Consider the following 13,140-nt stretch of genomic DNA (forward strand, 5'->3'; position numbering starts at 1 on the left):
TGGGATACACAAAACATGCACACAACACACACTCTCACACGAGACATGGGTGCACACATGCACACACAGGTTGCTCTTACACTTCTCCCCAAACAAAAAGATAAAGGTACAAGCACACACTCCATGTGAGAGAAAATTAATGTTTTATCCTTGAGAATAGTAAAATGTTGATGAATTAAGTCATATTGGTTCATCTATATTTTGTAAATATCAAAGCCCAGAAAGCTGCTCAGATTCGTTGTAGGTACTGAGTGATTCAAAGAAACTGAGCAGCACCCCCTGTATAGATGGATGGACTGGAGTTTCCTAGATTATATTTTCTATGATGTTTCTAAAATATCGGCACTATCATCTCTAATGATATGACAATTTTTTTTTCACTCTTCACACCTTTTATTCTACTATTATTTTTTTAACATCTTTATTGGAGTATAATTGCTTTACATTGTTGTGTTAGTTTCTGCTGTATAACAAAGTGAATCAGCTATACATACACATATATCCCCATATCCCCTCCCTCTTGTGTCTCCCTCCCACCCTCCCTATCCCACCCCTTTAGGTGGTCACAAAGCACCGAGGTGATCTCCCTGTGCTATGTGGCTGCTTCCCACTAGCTATCTATTTTACATTTGGTAGTGCATATATGTATGTATATATAAAATAGGGTTGATGTGTTTGGATGCACTATAGTATAGTAGCTAAAATCATAGGTTTTCTTTTTTCAAGTAGATCTGACACATTAGCTGTAGTAAACTCAGCATTATCTATATAATTGTAACAGTTTTCTTTTCTCAGAGTTTTTGGACCAATTAAGTGAGATATTGTACATTAAAGACTTAGCATCACATTATGTGAGCAACCTTGGTATTTTGACCTTTAGTAGTTTACCTTTTGCAGGTAAAAAATAAGCAGCAAATGTTGAAATAGAATATTTTATATTTTTTAAGGTAATTCGTTGTATATGACTTATGCCATGAATATCAGAGCTCAAGATGCATAGGAGGATGATAAGTGTTTGTCATATTTTGCAACTTCATTCCCACATCATGTATTTCTGGATAATGAGAGCTTATATGTTTACTATCTGTATACTTTTACCTGCATTTCAGGAAATAGAAAAATTTAATGAAAAAAATTGTTGACTTAGCATAAACAATCTGAGTGTGGGTATGGCTGGAGTTTTTAAACAATATTACACTGTTGGATATAAAGAAGGCACTCTGAAGGCTATTAGTTCATTGAAAAAATAAGCTTATCTTTTATTTAATTGGTTTAGAAGAAGAAATTTATATTCAATACACTAAGCAGTGTTCGTCTGATTTCCAGAGAAATTGCTGAAAGGATGCCTAGCCCTCGTTCTTTTATTCTCCTTGGTGATGCATACATGAATATTCAAGAGGTAAAGTTTCTGATACTACTGAACTTAGATTTAAAAACAAAAAATTCTTCTTTGTGATTAGTATAACATTCTACTGAAAGGAGTTTGGGTTTTTTTCTTCCAGTTTTATTGAGATACAGTTGACATGCAGCACTGTGTAAGTTTAAGGTATAGCATAATGATTTAACTTAAATACATCATGCAATGATTATCACAGTAAGTTCAGTGAATATCCATCATCTTATATAGCTCAAAATTAAAGAAATAGAAAAAAATATTTTTCCCTTATAATGAGAACTCTCAGGATTTACTTTCAACAGCTTTCACGTATAACGTACAGCAGTGTTAATTTTCATGTTGTACATTACATCCCTAATACTTATCTTGTAACTGGAAGCTTGTACCTTTTAACCACCTTCATCCAAATCCCCTCCCCTCATTTTAATAACGTTTACTTAATAGTCAAAGATCCAGTCATCACAATAAAAAGGGAGACAACCATTACAATTAAAAAGTTATAGTTATTTTTCAGGGCTTCCCTGGTGGCGCAGTGGTTGAGAGTCCACCTGCCAATGCCAGGGACACGGATTCGTGCCCGGGTTCGGGAAGATCCCACATGCTGCAGAGTGGCTGGGCCCGTGAGCCATGGCCGCTGGGCCTGTGCGTCTGGAGCCTGTGCTCCGCAACGGGAGGCACTGCAACAGTGGGATGCCCGCATAAAAAAAAGTTATAGTTATTTTTCAAATTGAGATCCAGTTATTCAGCACTATCATTTGAAATAGAGATGATACCAGAAGTAAGGTGAGTCACCTTTAAACAAAAGGATGAAAAGAGCTACTGGCTAAGGTGGTGTTTTCTTCAAAGGGAAGCAATCCTCTGACCTCTGGTTCTGGCTTTTATAATGATGCCAGATGAAAAGCTGTCAAGAAGCCGTCTCTTAGTTCTCATATGACTATTTATGAGGACATGGACCTAAGTAACCTGGGTGGGATTATACTAGTGAGTTACACCTGCACTAGTGATTATCAGCTCTCTGAAGTTATTAAGGTTTCTGGACTTAGTATGTGCTTTATTAGTCTTAGTAAGTATTCCAAATGTAGCCCTTAATTATAGAAGTGTTGCCATTTAATGGGAGCCACCTAAGCTGTTATTTTATTGCTTCATTTTTTATCTGCCAACATTAGCCTGAAGAAGCCATAGTAGCATATGAGCAAGCATTAAATCAGAACCCAAAGGATGGAACATTGGCAAGCAAAATTGGGAAAGCTCTTGTCAAAACTCACAACTACTCAAAGGTAAATACTTTATATTTTGAAATGTATCTGTTTTAACAAATCTGCAAACCCTGCTCTGTGAAAGATCTTCAGCAAGCACTGTTTATATCTTGATGGTTGGAAACTCCAAATTTGTCTTTACAAACTGGAATTTGTGATAAAGACTTTCTCAGTGTCTCAGATTCTTCTCTGCTGCATTTTGCAAAGACTTTTTGGACCCTAAAGTTTACTTCAGGTTTCACCTTACAGCAAAATTCTGCCATGAAATAAATTATGATAAACTTACTGTTACATCTCTTTTATCATATGACAAAGCATAATAGATGTCCTTTCCATTGAACCAGTTTTGGTAAGCCATGTACTTTGAGGGGTTTTTTTTGGTTTTTTGTTTGTTTTGTAGTAAGGATAATAGATTTTCCTTTAGTTATATTCTTGCCCTATTCCTGGTAACTGTTGAACATATATACAACAGCTAGCAAAGTATTTGCATTCACTAACGTTTGGAATAAAACTGGAAAAAATGTTAACAAAGTACTTTGCTTTAGTTACTTGTTGTAAGAAATGCTAGTTGTCTTGTGTAATACTGGATTCTGTAAGAAAAATGTCACACTTAATCACTCGTGCAAGTCCATGCATAACCTGCTTTTAGGTTACTTCCAGTTGCTTTAAGTCATAATGTGTGTAGGATCTATGCTTGAATGCCATTCTCATTGCCTTTTTTTTCCCTAACTGAAATGGACTTTGTTTAGGCAATCACTTATTATGAAGCTGCTCTGAAAAATGGACAACAAAATTATCTTTTCTATGACTTGGCTGAGCTCTTATTAAAACTGAAATGGTATGACAAAGCAGAAAAAGTTCTTCAACATGCATTAGCTCATGAACCTGGTATGAAAATCTTTCTTATTTGAAAAAGTATACCTAATATATCTGATTCTTTTATTTTTATATTAGTATGTATTTGTATTGTTAGTGTATGTGAGGTTGGTTCTTTCATTTGTTAGAATGTCACTCTACTAAAGTAAGATATTTTAAAAATCTTAAAACAGATTTGTGAAACAGTTTGTGTTATAGAAAACTACTTTCCAAAGTGACATAAAGGAAGTTTCCTTTAGTTTTTTTCTTTACTTTAATTTTTATTATGTGTTATAGTTGATTTACAATGTTATATTAGTTTCAGGTGTACAGCAAAGTGATTCAGTTATACATATATATATGTATACATTCTTTTCCCATATAGGTTATTACAGATTACTGAGTGGTGTTCCCTGTGCTGTACAATAGGTCCTTGTTGATTATCTATTTTATATGTAGTAGTGTGTATTTGTCAGTCCCAAACTCCTAATTTATCCCTCCCTCCCACCTCTCCCCTTTCGTAACCATAAGTTTGTTTTCAAACTCTGTGAGTCTGTTTCTGTTTTGTAAATAAGTTCATTTGTATCATTTTTTTAGATTCCATATATAAGTAATATCATGATATTTGTCTGTCTCTGATTTACTTCACTTTATATGATAATCTCTAGGTCCATTCATGTTGCTGCAAATGGCATTATTTCATTCTTTTTAATGGCTGAGTAATATTCCATTGTATATACGTACCACATCTTCTTTATCCACTCCTCTGTCGATGAACACTTAGGCTGCTTCCATGTCCTGGCTATTGTAAATAGTGCTGCAGTGAACATTGGGGTAGATGTATCTTTTTTGTTTTGTTTTTGTTTTGTTTTGTTTTGTTTTGTATTTTTTGCGGTACACGGGCCTCTCACTGCTGTGGCCTCTCCCGTTGCGGAGCACAGGCTCCGGACGCGCAGGCCCAGCGGCCATGGCTTATGGGCCCAGCCGCTCCACGGTATGTAGGATCTTCCCGGACTGGGGCACGAACCCGTGTCCCCTGCATCGGCAGGCGGACTCTCAACCACTGCACCACCAGGGAAGCACCATGTATCTTTTTGAATTACAGTTTCCTCTGGATATATGCTCAGGAGTGGGATTGCTGGATCATATGGTAGTTCTATTTTTAGTTTTTTAAGGGACCTCCATACTGTTCTCCATAGTGACTGTACCAATTCACATTACCACCAACAATGTAGGAAGGTTCCCTTTTCTCCATGCCCTCTCCAGCATTTATTGTTTGTAGATTTTTTAATGATGGCCATTCTGACCAGTGTGAGGTGATACCTCACTGTAGTTTTGATTTGCATTTCTCTGATTATTAGCGATGCTGAGCATCTTTTCATGTGCTTTTTTTTGCCATCTGTATGTCTTCTTTGGAGAAATGTCTGTTTAGATCTTCTGCCCATTTTTTGATTGGGTTGTTTATATTTTTGATATTGAGATTCATGAGCTGTTTGTATATTTTGGTGATGAATCCCTTTTCAGTCACTTCATTTGCAAATATTTTCTCCCATTCTGAAGTGGGTTGTCTTTTCATTTTGTTTATGGTTTCCTTTGCTGTGCAAAAGCTTTTAAGTTTAATTAGGTCCCATTTGTTTATTTTTGTTTTTATTTTCATTACTTTAGGAGGTGGATTGAAAAAATCCAGCAATGGATGTTGCTGCAATTTATGTCATAGTGTTCTCCCTATGTTTTCCTCTAAGAGTTTTATAGCATCCGGTCTTAGGTTTAGGTCTTTAATCCATTTTGAGTTTGTTTTTGTGTATGGTGTTAGAGAATGTTCTAATTTCATTCTTTTTTATGTAACTGTCTAGTTTTCCCAGCACCACTTATTGAAGAGACTGTCTTTTCTCCATTGTATATCCTTGCCTCCTTTGTCATAGATTAATTGACCAGAGGTCCGTGGGTTTGTTTCTGGACTTTCTATCCTGTTCCATTGATTTATATTTCTTTTTTTGTGCCAGTACCATTGTGTTTTGATTACTGTAGCTTTGTTGGAAGTTTCCTATAAATTGTAACTACAACCAGTGTTTAAACAAGTAAACTTTTTTATAATCCTTTTTAAAAGTTGTTTTTTAAAAAAAAATTCAGCATTATTAAAGAGTATAATGTACAAGTCTCCAGTTTCTCCTGTGAATTCTACTTGGCCTGTTCTCAGACCTCCCTAGAGGTAACCATTTTTGTTTTAGTGTATATTTTATATATATTTATGTAAATATCTAAGTGTAATATGCATATTGTTCTTTTCAAAATGCATCATTCTTCCTATTCAGCAATTTTTTTCACATACAATATGTTGCAGATATAGTTTGATGTCAGTACATCCATATTATTCTATCTAATAGACTCACAATATTTTATAACTCCGTAAGCTATTTAACTTTTCCCCAGTTAGTCTTCCAGTCTTTTGATGTTATAAACCATGTTAAAATGAATATCCTTGTATCTCATTCTTTGGCATACACTTGCTTATATTTCTTAAGAGCAAGATGCTATGTTAAAGGGTATGTGTACTTAAAATTTAATTGGATACTATCAAATTGCCTTCTTAAAAGTTCATACAAATTTACTTTTTAAAGATCTGTACTTTTTAAATAAAATCTAGTGCTTGTTCATTGGAGAAATTTGAGGATTATAGAAGTGAATGAAAGTTGTGTTGCTCTCCCACTCTCCAGAGAGAACCACGTCCTGATCAATCTCCCTGCCCCTTTCTCTCACACACTAATACATAACACTTTTTTCTACCAAAAAGGAGTCATATTATACCTATAGGTCTGCAGTATGCATTTTTCATTTAATAGCCTCTCTTCATTTTGGCAGATATAGCACTTTTAAATTTTTTAACATAGGTAGCATATTTTACTGTTTGTCAATATCATAATTTATTTGATGACTCCCCTATCGATAGACATTTAGATAGAAGAAAACATTACTGAGATAGAATCCTTGTTTATATAGCACTATGTACTTCCTAGAATTGAATCTTGCTCCATTGTTTTTTCTTAAAGGTAAAAATGTCCCAACATTATGTAGTATTAATTATAGAGAAAACAAACTTCTAATTTACATTTCTTTGATGATTGTTAAGGTTAAGTATTATATCTATAGATCGTATTTTCACTATTTCATTCATATCCTTTGTCTTAATCCTTTACCTATTATTCATTAATCTTTTACCTATTATTCATGTTACAGATATTTTCTCCCAGGCTGTCCTTTCTTTATCAAATTACTTTATCATTTCATTGGTCAAATAGAATATTTAACTATCATATATAATACTTACCAGTCTTTTCTCTTTTTGACTTTTGAATTTCTTGTCATGCTCAGAAAAAGCTTCCCTAATCCTAACATTGAAAAAAGTTTTCTTATATTTTTCTGGGGCTTTTGTAATTTTAATTTGTATAATGGAGAATTTTAATTTTTATAATGAAGAACTTTAATTCACATACAATTTTTACTATATAGTTTCCAAAGGGATAGCCAATTATATCTCAGTGTCATTTATTGAAATGCCACCTTTATCATATTAAAAGCTTTTTTATACATTTCACTCTGATTTTGGGAATTTTTGTTTTGAGTTCCTTCCTTCTCCCCTCCCATTTTTATTTTTGCCAATACCATGTTTTCTGTGATTTTAAAATATGTTTGGATACATAGATAAGGCAAGCCAACTCTAAATTTTCTAATATGTCTAAAATGGTCTTTTAATTTAGCTTTGAAGTTGATGCTTAAATTCTAATTTGAATGCATTTATTTATTCCGTAAAAATACTTGCATGAGACTTGTCAGACCTTGCTTGAAACACTACAGATGGCCTAAATGTGGATATGCATTTTTTAAAAGGTTGTAGAGGAGGAGAGATTCAAGTAGTATGTTTTACTTATATGGGCATAAGTATATTACATTTATGCAGTATAAATACTTTCATTTAATAATTTGCTGAGCACATCCAATGGTGAACTTAGATGCCTTCATGTGCATTTCATTATATGTTATTAATGCTCACATTAGTTTTTGAGGCAAATAAAATTATCTACATTTTTAAATTAGCATCTAATACTCAATTTTCTTGAGTTATCCAGGTTCACCTAGCTGATATAGTAGCACCAGCGTTCTAAGAAACATCTTAAACTTAGCATGTTTGAAAGTGAATTCCTTATCTGCCTCCCCCATCTCTTCTATGTGCAGCCTTCTCTATCTCAATAACTTCAGCCTTCTTTGTAGTTTTGAAGAACCAAAATCCTTGCCTTCACCCTTGCCCATAGGAAATCCTCTTGGTTCTGCCTTCTAGATACATTCAGAATTCTCCTGTGTCTCATTATTTCCACTACTGTCACCCTGTCCTAGCTACATCATCTCTTATGTGGATTAAAGCAGTAGCCTACACCTGGTCTCCCTGTTACCCAGTCCTCAACCCCACAGCTGGACACAGCCTTTCCCAACCCAGCAGCACTATTGGACCTTTTAAACAACCAAAGTTTGATCACACCTGCTCAAGCTCCCCCTTGTCTCCCATTTCTCTGAGTTAACCAAAGTCTTACAGTGGCTTACATGGCCTTCACACGTGCATGCTGTTGTTCCTCTGACCTCTCCTTCCAGCCTGCTCTCACCATTGTCACGGCTCCCTAGTTCCTTGTACCACCTTAGAGCTTTTCTTACCTGTAAAATAGCAATAACAAAACCTGCTTCTCAGGTTGAGATTTTAAATAAATAATGATGTATTCAAACAGAATATGGCTCAGGCCATGCTGTCGATAAATGGTAGAAGAAACATCTTTTTGTTAATTATCTAGGGTTCTTTTATTACTCTTAGATTACAAAATAATAATACCAAATACTTAAATAGCACTTGACATGTACAAGACTTTAATTGCTTTGCATATATTAGCTTATTTAATAATTTACTAACTTTTTAAATTTTACAGTAATCTTATGAGATAGGTACTATTATTTCCCCTATTTTACAGATGAAAGGGAGGCACAGAATAGATAACTACCTTGTTCAACTAGGACCTTGTTAACTAGAAAGTGATAAAGCCTAGATTTGAAACCAGACAGGTTGGCATCAAAGTCAGTGTTTATTATGTATATATGTATGTGTATATATATGTATACTTTATTAAGTTCTGTTATTTAAAAATAAATAGCAGTTATCTTCTTAATTGCATGTACTAACTACCCCATCTTGTTTTTAAATGACTTCAATAAACAGAGGTGCTTATACACTTAAGAATGGAAATGGAGGACTTTCCTAGTGGTGCAGTGGTTAAGAATCCACCTGCCAATGCCGGGTACACAGGTTCGATCTCTGATCTGGGAAGATCCCACATGCTGAGGAGCAACTAAGCTCATGCGCCACAACTACTGAGCCCATGTACCCTAGAGCCCATGCACCGCAACTACTGAGCCCCACACGCCGCAACTACTGAGGCTTGTGCACTCTAGAGCCCACACGCCTAGAGCCCACGCTCCTCAACAAGAGAAGCCACCGCAATGAGGAACCCATGCAACGCAACAAAGAGCAGCCCCTGCTCACCACAACTAGAGGAAGCCCATGCGCAGCAACAAAGACAGATAAACAAACAAATTAATTAATTAAATCTTTAAAAAAAAAAAAGAATGGAAATTGAAACTCTTCTCTGTGTTGTTGTATTGTTATCTCTTGTATGTCTAAGAAATGCCTCCAGTTCTTTAACTTTTCTTCCAGCCAGTTTTTATCCTAAATCTTTTTTTTTTTCCCAATTTGGCCATTCTTCAGTTAATTTATTGAACCTTTTTAAACTTTATTCACTATTTTTCAAAGTCAAGTATAAAAACTTATAGAAAAATGTAAAGATTTATTTTAAATGAATTATTATTTTTTCCCATTATATTTTGTTCTTTCATAGTAAATGAACTGTCAGCTCTCACAGAGGATGGACGTTCTCAAGTTCTTCTAGCAAAAGTTTATAGTAAAGTGGACAGACCTGGTGATGCAGTTGCTTCATTACAACAGGTAAACAAATGCCTTTGTAAGGGGTTAAGGGTGGGTGATGGTCTCAGAAGGAAATATGCCACACGTAAAAGGAAGACAATCTTTTGGCCCAACTGTCATAGAAAATAAGTCAAATAGAAATAATGATTGAATGCCAGTGGATTGTACTGTTTAAATGTATTGTTGCTAATTATTAATAACAATTAGGGAAGGTTGATATTTTTAATCCTGTTTTATAGCTGAGGGAGCTTGGTTTAATAACTTGTGTGAAGTCACATGACTAGTGTCATAGGCAGGAGTTGAACTCATTTTTTTCTTCCACTTATTTATATCTTCTTTAATTTCCTTTAATGTTTTGTGGTTTTCAATGTAGAGGTTTTGTACTCATTTCCTTAGATGTATTCCTAAGTGACTGATGTGTTTTGATGATTTTTCAATTTCTAGTTTGCTAACAGTTTTGTCTAATACACTTTCTGCATCTATCAAAATGGTCATGTGACTTTTCTCCAATTTTTTTTTTCCTGTTTATTAAATTGATTGATTTTTGAATGTTAAACCATCCTTACAGTACTGAAATAAATGTCACTGTTGTGATTTTTCAAAAGACATTGCTGGAATTTAAAGATAGTTCCTAATATTTTGTTCAAGGTTTGTGCATATATGTTCATTAGAAAGGTTGGTCTCTAAGACATGCTGTTTCTTTAATGTTTGGAACAATTCAGTATTAGCACCTTTGAGACCTTGAGGTTTCTTTGACAGAAGATTTTTATTAATAGATTCAATATCTCTAGATTTCAACACACAAAATGTGTGTGTGTTTCAGGCAATGTCCAATAATATTTTTTTGTTCAAATTGTGAATGAATGGAGCTCACACTGTTAGATTTCTGTGACCCCCATGTAAGCTTATGATTTCATTAAGATATGTAATCTTCAACAATGTAATATCTTACCCTTAATTGTTGGTATGTTTTATCCCTGTTTTCTGAATTATATGATAAAGGAATGGCACTTAACCTGAGGTTAGCTACCATTAGCTAAAAGGAAAGTGTAATTTTCATAAATTTAGACTTTCAAAACATTTTAGAAGTGAATTTGGCATATTTCATTCCATTATGAATAGCATTAGTCTCAGTGACTGGTTGCATGAGCTTCTGTGTTCTATGAGCAGACACATTGAATAACACTAAAAGACAAACTGTGGTTAGACAATGCCAACAAACCAAAATCAAATTCATTTTAAGTTTATATGTTATAGCACAGGGATTTTTCACCTTTCATAAAATTTGAAGAGCTATAACGTTCTTTCCAACTATAATATTCTTTGCATTCTGATCTCTGAAAAAGTAAATCTTTTTGAGGTACAATACAAACAATTTGAATTTGAATATAGAATTACAATACAACTCAAATAGTGTAATCAAAGTGTTTGATATTTTAAATTCATTTATTCAGCAACCATTTATTGAGCTTAATTCTCCACATTATGGAACTTGGGAGTTGCATCATAATATTTTTGCATAGTTGCTAAACATGAAATATGTTTCGGACTTCCGAAATAACTCCACATTTCTTCATCCCTCTCTGTCATCTTTTAGCCTTATCTATTATTATCTTTTAGCCCAGACTCCTCCTAACTGATCCCCATCCTCTTATTGAACAATAGAGGTGAAAATCATGGGATCCACCTTCAAATATGTTCACCATGATAGGAGCTTGAAATTTTTGTTGAATGGCTGAAAGGAAATCATAGATTATTTTAATTGTTTAATTGCAGGAACAGTTAAAGGAAAAATCACTTTAGTATAGGCATTATCTTTTCTGTGAAAACAAAATCTAAACTAGAAATAAAAAACCTATGTGCCATAAAACACTAACAATTTTAGGACATTATAACTTGATATAGTTTTAATTAATATGTACAGATTATACTTGTGTTTGCTTCCTTCACTCAACGTTCATTTGTATGGATTTTTCCAGTATAGCTCCATCTTCATATAAAAAGTAATGTGATATTCTGATTTTATTGGCATATTTTGCTTTGATGTTGTCTTCGGTAAGATACAATAAGGCTATTGAAATAAAAAGGGAAAATTAAGAATTCTTTGAAATAAGATGTTTATATATATACTTTCTTCTACCCAAGGGTTTGATGGAATTTAGAAGAATATTATAATAAAGGAAGGGGGAGGGAAAAGTAATGGTGTTGACAGATCAGGGTTAATATGCTTACTGTAAAAGACCATGAAATTTATTTCTGATAAAAGCAAGGAAAAGTATAGGGAATGGTATCAATTCTTCAAGAAAATTTTATTCTATGTGAAAATGTTTTTTAATGATTATTATATATACTTAGAGAAATTGAGCATTGTTTTATGATATCTTTAATAAAAAATGAAAAAAACTTTTGCTCAAGATCCACCCCCTCCCAACCCCCCAATTATTTACCTTTAAGAAAATTGCAAGGTATCACAAAGCCTAACTTATAAAGGTTTTTCTCTAGGAAGTTAAGCTCATGAGGTCCACCTATTTGACATTTAGAGATTTAGTTGATGCAGAGATAAAACTCACACTGTCTAGAGAAAGAAGTGCATATCTTTTAACCTAGTGCAACCATATAATTTATCATTCAAGCCAGAATACTTTTGAGAAAGAAAATTAATAATTAAGCTGGCATAATAGGTATAAAAGGGTACTGCCCCTATTTAGACCAGTTGTTTCAGAGTTCTTTGTGAGTGTGTGTGTGTGCGTGTGCACATATGCAAAACCGTGCACACTGGTACATGCATAATATAAAACATCAAATACACAAACGTGCACATACCTCTATACTTATAAACACACATTAATATAACCAAAATTAAAATTTCATGAAACAGTGTTAACCTTTACCACATGCTATATATACAGTATTTTTTAATCCTTTCTCTTTCATTTCCAAAAGAATGCTTATCATGATACCCTAAAATATTATGACCTGTGGTTCCCCAAAATAATCAGCTTTAGACCATCTTCATCAAATACCAGTTGTCAACCAACGTTTTGACAGGAGTCCCCAGAAGGGCTTGTTGTGTGTAGCATAATGTATGGCAGATGGTGGGCATTTATTGTTCATTAAATGAATGCATGAATGCATGAGTGAATGATTAGCTCAAAGTTAAAGTTTATTGTAAAGGCCTAACGCCTAGGAGTTCTCTGTCACTTGTTAAAGGAAGGTCTCGATGTTTCAGAAATGAGACTTGTGGGTGGGAAGGCTGATACTCCTCCAATTTAGCAAATTACTCTACGTTCTTAGTCTGAGGAAGGCCCCTACCTCCTTAGGAGTGTCTGTGCATAGTGTGGGACCAGGTATATACACCATCAATTGGTTAGGCATTTCCTTGTCATCAGACATTTGGGTTGCTTCCAGATTTGTTTTTGTTTTGTTGTTGTTGTTTTGTTTTTACAACAGGCCTTTTTTTTTTTTTTTTTTTTTTTGCGGTATGCGGGCCTCTCCCTGTTGTGGCCTCTCCCGTTGCAGAGCACAGGCTCCCGACGTGCAGGCTCAGCGGCCATGGCTCACGGGCCCAGCCACTCCACGGCATGTGGGATCTTCCCGGACCGGGGCACGAACCCGCG

At 34.5% G+C, this 13,140-nt stretch overlaps 1 protein-coding gene across 1 annotated transcript in view; it reads left to right on the forward strand.

Annotated features, from left to right (window-relative positions):
• Positions 1 to 13,140, forward strand: part of TTC21B (tetratricopeptide repeat domain 21B) — an 85,300-nt gene that overhangs the window by 32,682 nt on the left and 39,478 nt on the right. The window contains exons 16-19 of the mRNA XM_067741677.1: positions 1,327 to 1,399; positions 2,563 to 2,673; positions 3,402 to 3,540; positions 9,438 to 9,544. Of these exons, the coding sequence (XP_067597778.1) occupies positions 1,327 to 1,399; positions 2,563 to 2,673; positions 3,402 to 3,540; positions 9,438 to 9,544 (430 nt within the window). The remainder of the gene's footprint in view (positions 1 to 1,326; positions 1,400 to 2,562; positions 2,674 to 3,401; positions 3,541 to 9,437; positions 9,545 to 13,140) is intronic.

Source organism: Pseudorca crassidens, chromosome 6, assembly GCF_039906515.1.
Source record: "Pseudorca crassidens isolate mPseCra1 chromosome 6, mPseCra1.hap1, whole genome shotgun sequence".
Lineage (NCBI taxonomy): Eukaryota > Metazoa > Chordata > Mammalia > Artiodactyla > Delphinidae > Pseudorca > Pseudorca crassidens.